Consider the following 13130-nt stretch of genomic DNA (forward strand, 5'->3'; position numbering starts at 1 on the left):
AAAATGTTAAATAAAGGCAAAGACTCAAATAAGGCTAAACAGATGCTACCTTTAACAAAAAAACAAATTTCTAACATATAGATATTTAACTACCTAACTTGAGTTATGAATAACATTCTAAATGGGTACAAAGCCGAAAAGCTATTTCCTTTCTACAGTATTGTGCTCAGCAGAATCCAACCACAAGCACCAACATCAGCCTCTGGGGAGAGGGTCACACTGGGCTTCCTCTGGGGGATTCTTGGGTCCACGGGGCACTCAGAACAGAGAATCACCCAGGGGAGGGTCTATCACAGGTATCACAGGCAGTGGGGCATCAGAGAGTGAGTCGTGTAGCTTACTTATATGACAAAAACTCTATCTCTGGGGACTTCCCTGGTGGCGCAGCAGTTAAGAATCCTCCTGCCAATGCAGGGGACACAGGTTCGAGCCCTGGTCCAGGAAGACCCCACATGCCACAGAGCAACTAAGCCCATGCACCACAACTACTGAGCCTCGCTCTAGGGCCCATGAGCCACAACTACTGAGCCCACGTACTGCAACTACTGAAGCCTGCGCACCTAGAGCCCGTGCTCCACAACGAGAAGCCACCACAATAAGAAGCCCATGCACTGCAACAAAGAGCAGCCCCCTCTTGCCACAACTAGAGAAAGCCTGTGCGCAGCAACAAAGACCCAATGCAGCCAAAAATAAATAAAATTTAAGAAAAACAAAAAAAAACCCTCTATCTCTTTCTGTGGTCACCAACACCACTCCAATGAATACTGAAAGCTTGTTTGCTAGTTCTAACAGGGAAACAGAGCTATGTCATGCATCCTTTTCCAAAGAACAGATCACATCTATCTGAGAAGGGCATACTATTCAACTTCAAAAGAGACACATAGAACAAGAGAGAGAAAGTAGACCCCCAGCTAACTACCTAGTTTCATCAAATTAATCTTGGGAACCAGTGGCCTATACAGACAGCCCTTACATGCAGTACAATATAAATACCCTATATGATGGCAAAAACACTTAAATGATTGTTCCCTCAAAGAATATGAATTAAGCCAGAAGGTACTGCATACCAGCCCTTTATTCCATGCACACTGTGAATATGGCAGTTAAGAGATAAACTGTGGGTTAAAATATTTATAAATTGTTTTAAAGATGCTGGATATGTAAACAACAAACACAAAACTGTTAAATAATTATTAAGAATTGATCAGCCAAAGAAAGTTCCTCTGATAATAGCTGAGCCCAGCTCACCTAGGGTTAAGGTGCATCTCAAATGTGGCAGATGACTCCTGAGTTGAAATCTTCTAAAAGAACAGGACATTGGCCTACCTTGTTAGGACCTCATTCTTTGGAAAGTAAGTGCCATTTTATCCCCTTCACCAAATCAATAATATCTTAGACTAATCTGATTTTATAAGACACATGTATTTACCATTTTTCACTGAGATCTGAGTCCTTCTATTTGGCTCAACTGAACAGTGGATCAAGGAACAGAGCAAGCAATATGTTAAACGTTCTCAAATCAAAATCCACTATTATGTAATGAGATATATATTCCCATTTCAAAACAATCAAAATTTTTGGTCTTGTCATGATGGAGTAGCTAGTGTTAGTATACCCTCCTGCTATAAACATCTACAAAAGCTGGACCAAATATAAAAAGGGAGAGAGAGAAAATGAACTATTTGCAGGCATTAGACAATACCCAACACAGCACTATGATCCTTGAGAGAAGAGAACCAGATTAATCAAATACGACATTCATGTTGGCTCTCTCCTTAAGGGCATTTTCCAAATCATGGTGTAGAGAAATGGAGCCCAAGCAGAGTGGCTATCTTGCTAGGATGAGAAAACTAAAATTACTGTTTGGGGTTGCTAAGGTAAGTTGGGTTGGGGGCGGGGGCAGGTTATTACAGAGGAAAGAGTCAAAGAGAAGAAGCTACAGGAATCTACATAAAACTCCCCGGCTCTCATCTGCCTCCTAGGCTGTGCATGCACAGGGCGAAACTCCTAGAGGCCTAGCAGAGAATGGCTGTTGGGAGGTTGTTAGCTAAACGAAGATTGCAGAGGCTGCAGGGTTCTGAAGAAATGAAGAAACGGAGTTCAGGCTCAGAGGAGAGAGATCGTGATGAACCCAGGCATTTAGTTGAGACCCTAGACAACCCATGCCCTAGGAATGAGAACAAAGCTAAAACAGACTTATCTTATTTAACAACAGCTAAAACTAAGTCTCCACAGGATCAAAGTGGTCCATTAGCAATTTAACTGGCTGCCAGAATAAAATTCAATGCTATTTAGAGGAAGATAATGGCCCAGAGCTTCTACACTAGGGGTTGAATAGGGGTCAGCAAACCTTTTCCATAAAGGACCAGCAGGTAAATACGTTTAGGTTTTGAAGGCCATAAATAGTCTCTGTTGCACATTCTCTTAAAAAACAACAAAACCGGGCTTCCCTGGTGGCACAGTGGTTGAGAGTCTGCCTGCTAATGCAGGGGACACAGGTTCGAGCCCTGGTCTGGGAAGATCCCACATGCCATGGAGCAACTAGGCCCGTGAGCCACAACTACTGAGCCTGTGCATCTGGAGCCTGTGCTCCGCAGCAAGAGAGGCCGCGACAGTGAGAGGCCCGCGCAGCGCGATGAAGAGTGGCCCCCACTTGCCACAACTAGAGAAAGCTCTCGCACAGAAACGAAGACCCAACACAGCAAAATAAATTAATTAATTAATAAACTCCTACCCCCAACATCTTCTTTAAAAAAAAAAACAAAACAACAAAACCAAAAACCTGTAAAAATGTAAAATCCATTCTCAGCTTCATGGGCCACACAATAATAGCCACCAGGCTGGATTTGGCCCATGGGTTACAGTTTGCTATCTGCTGCTCTACATTATGCTCACAATATCAATCATACGATGCTAAATTAGTAGGTACATGAAGCAGGGAAAGTGATTAATAATCAAGAGACAAAGCAGTCCACAGAAATACACAGACTTATAAGGGATCTACATATTGGTCTTGGTCTGTGAGGGCTTCAAAGTAATTATGATTACATATTAAAGACAATAGAAGGAGAACAGAGAAAGTGGATTAAAATATAAAATACTTCAAAACAGAATTATAATCTATAAAAATGATCATACTGACATTCTAGAACTGCAGAATATAATATGTGAAACAGAGGAATTTGTTGGATGGTTTAACAGCAAAAGAAAAGAATTAGCAGACTCAAAAACAAGTTAATAGCTATTCAAAACACAGAGAAATTATAAACAACAAAATAGAACATATGTTAGATGTGGGATGTAGTCAGTCTAACAGATGTAATGGAGTCCAGAAGGAGAGAAGAAAAAATGGGCCAGAAGCAATATTTAAATCTGTAAAGGACAAGAAATTTTCAAATTGTATAAGACACCAACCTACAGATTTAAGAAGCTCAGTGAATACCAAGCAAGATAAACGCAAAAACAAACACACAAGCAAGATAAACACAAAACCATATCTAGGTATATTACAGATGAGACACTAGAGTCAAAAATAGAGAAAAAACACAAAAACAGAGGAAGAAAGGACATATCTCTTGTCCTGCTCAAGAACAGTAAGAATGAAAAATGAGTTCTCAAGATGGCTCCTCAAGAAAAAGTCAATGAAACAACATCTTTAAACTACAAAGAAAAAAAACTATCAATGTAGAATTCTATACCCAGCAAAAATATCCTCCAAAATAAGGAGTAAGTAAATACATTTTCAGACAAACAAGAAGTTGAAAAACTGTATTAACAGTCTCTATTTCAGAAAATAATAAAAGAGGTTCTTTCGGATGAAGGGAAAAGATTCTAGATGGAAGCATGGATATATAAGAAATGAGCTGCAAAAAGTTTAAATATAAAGGGAAATATAATAGACTGTTAACTATTTAAAGCAATAATAGCAATGTCTTGTAGGGTTTAAAACATATGAGGAGGATGGCAAAAATACATAAGAACAATAGCAAAAAAGTAGGAGGCAGGTAAATGGATTTAAACTGCTTTAAGGTTTTTGCATTTGGGGGGGAACATGGTAGAAGTACAGTTGACCCTTGAACAACCTGGGGGTTAGGGGTGCTGATCCTCCACGCAGTTGAAAATATGTGTGTAACTTTGCGGTCAGCCTACATATCCACGTTTCCACATCTGCAGTTTCAACCAAATGTGGGTTGTGTATGTATTCACTGGAAAATATGTATGTATTCACTGAAGTATGTATTCATTGAAAAATATCCACGTATAAGTGGAACCACACATTTCAAACCTGTTATGTTCAACAGCCAACTGTACTAAATAAAGGCAGACTTTTGTAAGTCATGACACATTTTGCAATTTCCAAGGTAATCACTAAAAGTATGACATTAAAAGGTTAATCAAGAAAAGCTAATAAAGGAGATAAAATGGAGTAAGAAATACTTAGGGAGCACAAGGGAATCTTTCTTGGTGAGTGAAGTATTCAATACCTTAATCTGGTGGTAGTTCCACAGATGTATACATACATAAACATTCATTGAGTTGTACAGTAAAGATCTGTGCACCACAGTGTATAATGTATTATACATATTATAATAAACAAAACAACTATACATAATTTCTAGAGTAGGGGACACTAGGCTACAGAATCTTTCTAAATAGAATCCATCATATATTTATCAATATTTTAATGGCTTACAGCTATTTTCTGAAACTTTTTCTCATAATATATGAGGCACTAAATAATTGTTGTCATTAAATAACGTACATGAACAATGACAACTTAATTTACTGTACTAGTGCCAAGATAAAATATACCTAATTCTCAAAAATGTAATATATTTTTAAATGTATTTATTTATTTTTGGCTGCATCGGGTCTTCGTTGCTGCGGGCAGCGGGTTTTCTCTAGTTGCGGCGAGCAGGGGTTACTCTTCATTGCAGTGCGCAGGCTTCTCATTGCAGTGGCTTCTCTTGTTGCAGAGCCTGGTCTCTAGGTGCACAGGCTTCAGTAGTTGTGGCACACGGGCTCAGAAGTTGTGGCACGCGGGCTCTAGAGAGCAGGCTCAGCAGTTGTGGTGCACGGGCTTAGTTGCTCCGCAGCATGTGGGATCTTCCCAGACCAGGGCTCGAACCCGTGTTCCCTGCATTGGCAGGCGGATTCTCAACTACTGTGCTACCAGGGAAGTCCTCAAAAATGTAATATTTGACAACTGTTTCCTCTTTACTTTTTTTTTTTAAGTTTTTTTTGACATGGACCATTTTTAAAGTCTTTATTGAATTTGTTACAATATTGCTTCTGTTTTATGTTTTGGATTTTTTGACCACGAGGCATGTGGGAATCTTAGTTCCCCAACCAGGGATCGAACCTGCACCCCCTGAATTAGAAGGCGAAGTCGTAACCAGTGGACCACCAGTGAAGTCCCTCCTCTTTACACTTTAAGAATAAACTTGCATTTTTACAATTTCCATGTACATGTATTTTTATTCTTATTTATTTTTATTTTTTTTTGGCCATGCTGGGCAGCTTGCAGGATCCTAGTTCCCTGACCAGGGATTGAGCCCGGGCCCTGGGCAGTGATAGCACAGTCCTAACCACTGGACCACCAGGGAATTCCCATGTACATGTATTTTTAATCAATATGCCAGAAACAAACTGGGTTTTGGAAACTGTACATGTACAACAGTACACAGATAAGAATATCATATATACACATAAAGCAATTAGGAGACTGCTGTTTTGTGAAATTTTAATAATAATATTCTTCCAAGAAAACATTTCTGGAACTAGAGAATAGGTCGACTGGATCACAAGCAATAAAGCAAAGAAGAATCAACCTTTCTAAATGTGTAATGTGAGTCAGACACATAAACAACACTTCAAAATACTCTCATTTAGTTCTAAACATCCTATGCAAGACAGGTGTTCTTTCCTAACAAATGAATCTGCAATACAGTAAGGTAGAGCAACTTGCGTATAATCACAGGACCAGTAAATCTTCAAAATAAAAACCTATAAATTCATCACTGGATAACTGCCTAGGAAATTCTTTCCATAGAAGTAAATGTCTTTATCAGTAAAGACTTATGCATGACAAATATATTAAGACCTAAGAACTATACATGCCTGATAAAAACAAAAACAATCAAAGAATAAAACAAGAAATATGGTAACTTTGTGCACAATTATAAATCTCATTGATACTCTTCTTGTGCTTAACATGATATAGTTTAGGAAAAAAAATTCAAAACAGAGAAAAGATTTAATAACCTATCACATACTACAATCTTGGAATTTTCAAACACTACAACAATTGGCCAATTATCACATCTTTTTGCACTACGTATGTCCACCTCCATTTTAACATCTGATTTTCCTCAAAACACCTTCATAAATAGTAAGTTCTCCTTCAGAGTAGATGTTGCAAATCAATCTGAGAGACTTCAAGGTTAATAAACAAGGCAGACTGGACACAAATGTGTGCTTAAGATCCACGACGATGCTGAGAGGGCAGCACTCAGAGCGAGTCTGAGACTGCTCTTCATGACCAGCTCTCACTCCCCGTCCCTCTGCCAATCATGCAAGAACTAGAGAGTCACTCTCTGAAGAAAATGAGCCAGTGATAATCTGGACTCAGAGACATCAGGTACAGCTGATTAATTTTCACTGAGCTGAAAACAGGGGAAATCCACATGATAAATGGAAGTCTACCTACGGAAGAGCTGAGACCTCCCTAGTCCCCTTCTCTCCCTCAGCTCTAAGAAGTCCCAGTCAGGGCTCCACAAGCTCCAGGCAGATGACTGAAGGATTTCCCTCTAGCGAAAAGACATTCTGAACTAACCAAATATTACTATATAACTACTTTGTTTACTGAAAGGATGATAGAGAGGAAATATGTGTGTATGGAGGGGAAGGAGAAGTAAAGTCTCATCCTCCAAAGTCAATACATAATACAAACAACAAAAAACAAACCAGACAAAACCAGACATACTGTAAGATGTTTCTTAGAACCATGGTAATAAATATGAGAGAAAAACTAAACGTGTCAAATGCAGTTACTTCTAAGGGGCAACAGGGCAGGTTTAGGGTTCTGTTAGTTTTTGTTGTGACACTTTACAGAACAATTATTTTAAATTGTGCACATGAATAAACCAATAAATGTGAAAACAAAAAATGTCTTAGGGAATCTGGATGATGTGTAAATGATAGTATTTTTAAAGGAATTAAGAAATCAAATTTAGGGACTTCCATGGTGGCCCAGTGGTTAAGACCCCACACTTCCACTGCAGGGGGCACAGGTTTGATCCCTGGTCAGGGAACTAAGATCCCGTGTGCCACGCAGTGTGGCCAAAAAAAAAGCTATCAAATGTAAGTAGGGCTAGAAATAATACTTAATAAAATGGTTAAGTGTTGAAAATAACAGGTCCAAACACACCTTCTCACGTACACACACACATTACTGGCTCTGCTACCAACTTGGCAAGTAACCTAATGACTCTAAACTTATCTTCTCATGTGAAAAATAAAGACAGTGGAACAATAAGAAAAAGTCCCCCAAACTCTATCCTCCTTTACAAATATGACTGTAAAATGATTCCAAGTATGTTCCGTTTAGGTAAATCCATCATCCTTATACTCCTTTTGCCTCCCATTTCAATCAGCAGCCACCTGCTAACCCCAACTCTATAATCCAGTTTGTACTACAGATTTGGTTAACAAGTAGTTTACCAGATGAAACAAGGTGAGGTTCAGCCAACTAAATATTCATCAACCCAAGCTATAACATAACTACAATATTATTAATTGAATTTCATTTTATTTCAAGGGGAAAAAATCTATGATTTACTGCATCTTTCACTAACAACTGAAGTACTGGTATCATTTTAAAAAATTAGCCGTTAGAGAGCCTAGAAACAAACCCATGTACCTAGGGTCAATTAACCTACAGCAAAGGAGGCAAGAACACAATACAATGGAGAAAGATAGTCTCTTCAACTGTCTGGTGCTGCCCCAGTGAGTGGTGCTGGGAGCTGGACAGCTACACATAAAACAATAAATTTAGAACATTTCCTCACACCACACACAAAAATAAACTCAAAACACTTTAAAGACCTAAATACCAGACACGACACCATAAAATTTCCAGAAGAGGACATAGGCAAAACAGTCGTTGACGTAAATTGTAGCAATATTTTCTTAGCTCAGTCTCCCATGGCAAAAGAAATAAAAGCAAAAATAAACAAATAGGATCTAATTAAACTTAAAAGCTTTTGCACAGCAAAGGAAACTATCAACAAAACAAAAAAAAAACTTATGGAATGGGAAAAAATATTTGCAAATGATACGACTGAAAAGGGGTTAATATACAAAATATACAAACAGCACTTTTAACTCAATATCACAAAACAAACAATCCAATCAAAAAATGGGCAGAAGACTTGAATAGACATTTTTTCCAAAGAAGACATACACATGACTAATTGGCACATGAAAAGATGCTCAATATCGCTAATTATTAGAGAAACGCAAATCAAAACCACAATGAGGTATCACCTCACAACTGTCAGAATAGCCATCATCAAAAAGCCTACAGGGCTTCCCTGGTGGCACAGTGGTTGAGAGTCCGCCTGCCAATGCAGGGGACACGGGTTCGTGCCCCGGTCCGGGAAGATCCCACATGCCGCGGAGCAGCTAGGCCCGTGAGCCATGGCGGCTGGGCCTGTGCGTCGGGAGCCTGTGCTCTGCAACGGGAGAGGCCACAACAGTGAGAGGCCCGCATACCGCAAAAAACCACACACAAAAAAACAAACAAACAAACAAAAAGCCTACAAATAACAAATGTGGTAGAGGGTGTGAGAAAAAGGAACCCTCATATACTGTTGGTGGGAATGTAAATTGGTGAGATCCCTTAAAATACTAAAAATAGAATTGCCATATGATCCAACAATTCCACTCCTCGGTATATATCTGGAAAAAACAAAAACACTCATTCGAAAAGATACATGCACCCCAATGTTCATAGCAGCACTATTTGCAACAGCCAAGACAAAGAAGCCACCCAAGTGCCCATCAACAGATGAATGGATAAAGAGGATGTGGTATATATATACAATGGAATACTACTCAGCCATAAAAAAGAATGAAGTAATGCCATTTGCAACAACGTGGATGGACCTAGGGATTATCATACTAAGTGAAGTAAGTCAGAGAAAGACAAATGCTATATGGTATCACTCATCTGTGCAATCTAAAAAAATAATATAAATGAATGTATATGCAAAACAGAAACAGACTCACAGAATCACTATGCTGTATACCAGAAACAACACAATATTATAAAATCAATTGTACTTCAGTAAAAGAAGTTATCAGTTATTCTTTATTGAGTACATAAGAGATACATTACAAAGAACAAAAAGAAAACTGAGGGAAAATGCAATGTGGACAAAAATGAAAGTAAACAAACAAAAATCCTCACTGCACAAGTTTAGTTTTGTCTTTAAATACTGCTACCTATGAAGTGCCTCAGAACTGTGCACTGAATCACATGTGCTGAATAAATAAATGATCATACATTTTGAATATTATTTCAGTTTTTCCAAATATAACTCTATATATGTCAATTTTATACATATACATTCACATATAAAATAAATATATAGGGGCTTCCCTGGTGGCGCAGTGGTTGAGAATCTGCCTGCTAAGGCAGGGGAAACGGGTTCGAGCCCTGGTCTGGGAAGATACCACATGCCGCGGAGCAACTAGGCCCGTGAGCCACAACTACTGAGCCTGTGCGTCCGGAGCCTGTGCTCCACAACGGGAGAGGCCACAGCAGTGAGAGGCCCGCATACCACAAAAAAATAAAAACTTAAAAAAAAAAAAAATCATCCCTGTTGGGTCTGTGACTCACAGAATCCCTGAGGATAATAAATACGCCACTAAGTTTGGGGGTAATTTCTTATGCAGTCCTAATAACTGGAACAGGTTGGTTCTACAGAACTCTTCCCTATCACACAGCCTACTGCTATACAGGTGTACCAAAGTAAAAATAAAAACAAAATTTAGGCAAAAAATCCTCATAGGTTGGTGAAATCAATCCGTGTAGTACAGATACTATACATTTAAAAATATTAATGGAAATAAGTTTTTGGTGAATTGATGATGAATTTAGGGCATGAGGGAGACAATTCCATAGGCTGGCTACAGTAAAAAGAATGGCTGTGTAAACAGAACTTGAAGCTGAAGCAACACTTATGGGCTTACCTCACTCCTATGTCCACAACAGAGAAAGAGAAAGAGAAAAAACTCATGAAGTTGTCAACTCCTTTAGTACCGCATTTTCTCTCAGGAAAATATAAAGGAAAAGCTTTGATGAGATAAACACCAGATGGAAAAAAAGCAGGCTTTGGCAACAATGAATATTTGATCTGTGGTACAGAAATCTTTTAGGGAAACCAATGCCTGCAACAGCTAAGACGTTACAAATCATCCGCCGGTAGTCTCCAAAGGAAACTAAGTGGTTCTCCTTCCTGGTGAACAGAGATGCTGGTGAGCCTAGCAGCTGCCAACAGTGGGGATTTCTGAGACTTAAAGGTATTTAATGGACATGAGAGAATAACTAGCAGAGGTTCAAGCTCCCCTACTAGTTTGCAGCCTATCATGAACCACTGCACAGGCTGTAAGCTACGTAACTAGGGAACCATTCATGTAGATTAAAATAATCAGCATCTGTAATAAAAGTGCAAAGCAGCTCAGACACTCTGAATGATTCCAGCCCTGACACTCAGAGGAACAGACATACTTACAATGCAGGGGACACAGGTTCGATCCCTGGTCGGGGAACTAAGATCCCACATGCCACAGGGCAACTAAGCCTGTGCACCTCAACTACTGAGCTCTCGCACCTCAACTGGAGAGCCCGCATGCCACAAACTACAGAGCCCAGGCACTCTGGAACCTGCACGCCATAACTACAGAGGCATGTGGACCACAACTAGAGAAGAGAAAACCCTCAGGCCACAATTAGAGAGAAGCCCGCGCGCCGCAATAAAAGATCCCACATGGGGGCTTCCCTGGTGGCGCAGTGGTTGAGAGTCTGCCTCCCACATGCCACAGAGCGGCTGGGCCTGTGAGCCATGGCCGCTGGGCCTGCATGTCTGGAGCCTGTGCTCCGCAACGGGAGAGGCCACAACAGTGAGAGGCCCGTGTACCGCAAAAAAAAAAAAAAAAGATCCCACATGCCTCAACAAAGATCCCGTGTGCCAGCAACTAAGACCTGACGCAGTCAAAAATAAATTTAATAAATCTTTTAAAAAATCAATAAATATATCAATATAATATATATTAAAAGATATAAACCAAAATAAAATAAATATGCTAAATATGTCTTCCTATAAGAGTAATTAAACAGCACATTGATTTCCACACTGAAAAATACAATACTATCATCAACTAAAGTGCCCAACAGGAAAATTATGCTAGATGGGAAATACAGCATAAACATAATGTGTGGTGAGAACATTTAAGATTTACTCTCTTAGCAACTTTCAAGTATAGAACACAGTACTGTTGCCATGAGTCACCATGCTGTACATTAGCTCCCAGAACTTATTCATCTTGTAACTGGAAGTTTGTCCCCTTTGACCAACATCTCCCCATTTCCCCCATCCCTCGGCCCCTGCCAACCACCATTCTGAGTTCAGCTTTTCTAGATTCCACATATGAGTGAAATCATACTGTATTTGTCTTTCTCTGTCTGACTTATTTCACTTAGCATGATGCCAAGGTCCATCCATGTTGTCACAAAAGGCAGGATTTCAGAAGATCAATATTTTATACTACTTCAAGATTTCAAAGTCTAGAAATACCTGTGTAACACAGCAGGAAACAAATGAAGGTGTTATCCTGGAGATGTGGAAATGAGGAATGAGGAATTCCAGTTTCAACATGGACTATATATTAGATACTATTATATTCATAATATTAAATTTTGGTGTGTGATAATGATATAGCTGTAATTTATGAGATCCTGAGGCTGCTGAAACACAGGTGAAGTGTACCACCTACTTTCAGAAGGGTCAGAAAACACACACAGAAAAAAAGAAAGATAAAGGAAATGAGCAAAATGTTAACAACAGGTCAATCTAGGAAAAGGGTAGGTAGGTATTCATGACACTAGTCTCTCCCCTTTCTGTAGGTGTGGAATCATTTAAATAAAAAAGAGGAATGCCTTTGCATATATCAAGACATGTTCACAGCAACATTACTGATAAGAGCCCAGGGTGGAAACGATCCAAATATACACAAACGATAAACTGGACAAATAAATGGAGATAAATAAATGGACAAGTAAACTGTGGTGTACTCATACAAGAGAGTACTACACAGCAATGAAAATGAACCAACTACTGCTAACACACCACACAGGTGAAACTCACAATGTTGAGCAAATAAAGCTGGACACAGGTAGGATGAACAAACATTTGTTGAATAAATGTTTCAGATAAGGCTCAGATAAGATCAGGGCTGCTATTTATCTTTGTTTAGTAAAAACTTTCTTCACAGACAGTAGAATAAGATCACAATGGGAATGTATAAATTATTTATGAGAACAAGATTCCTTTCCCACACCCTCAAGCATATTTATAAAAACCACCTACATACTATTGACCTGCTCCACTAATAATGTGCTGCTGGTTTGTCAACCCCTTAAAAGACCTTGAATTAGAATGTGTATTTGATAGTTACAAAAACCAAACTAACAAGACTTTCCTCTTTGAAGAAGGCTTTTCAAACTGTACTATGATTAAACAATTTTAGTTTTAAAATTTAATCTAAATTCAGATTTATAACCAGATTATTAAAATTAAAAAAGACATAAAATACTTACATTAACTTTGAAAGCCTGTACAGTGTTATCCAGAAGAAGGATGTTGCAAACCACCTCTGTATGCAGTCTATCTCGGGCCAACTCTGATGCTCGTACATTGTAGGTTCTGCCAGCAGGCAATCGGAAACGTGAGGTCATTACTGTCCACACAAGGTCTAAGTTGAAAAAAAAAATTAACTAAATAAAGGGACAGCTGAAGACACAAATTATTTATATAAAAAGGTACAAAGTTATTACATATTTTTCA

At 38.9% G+C, this 13130-nt stretch overlaps 1 protein-coding gene across 3 annotated transcripts in view; it reads right to left on the minus strand.

The window, feature by feature from the left end:
• PTPN4 (protein tyrosine phosphatase non-receptor type 4) overlaps positions 1-13130 on the minus strand; it is a 182338-nt gene that overhangs the window by 135578 nt on the left and 33630 nt on the right. For all 3 annotated transcript variants that reach the window (XR_016394200.1, XM_022565515.3, XM_089916981.1), the window contains exon 2: positions 12884-13038. Coding sequence is in view for 2 of the 3 variants with exons in the window: in XM_022565515.3 (XP_022421223.1) it covers positions 12884-13021 (138 nt within the window). In the remaining variant the exon portion in view is untranslated. The remainder of the gene's footprint in view (positions 1-12883; positions 13039-13130) is intronic.

The sequence above is a fragment of the Delphinapterus leucas genome, chromosome 8 (assembly GCF_059928025.1).
Source record: "Delphinapterus leucas isolate spDelLeu-1000000601 "Yukka" chromosome 8, BTC_Dleu_Yukka2, whole genome shotgun sequence".
Lineage (NCBI taxonomy): Eukaryota > Metazoa > Chordata > Mammalia > Artiodactyla > Monodontidae > Delphinapterus > Delphinapterus leucas.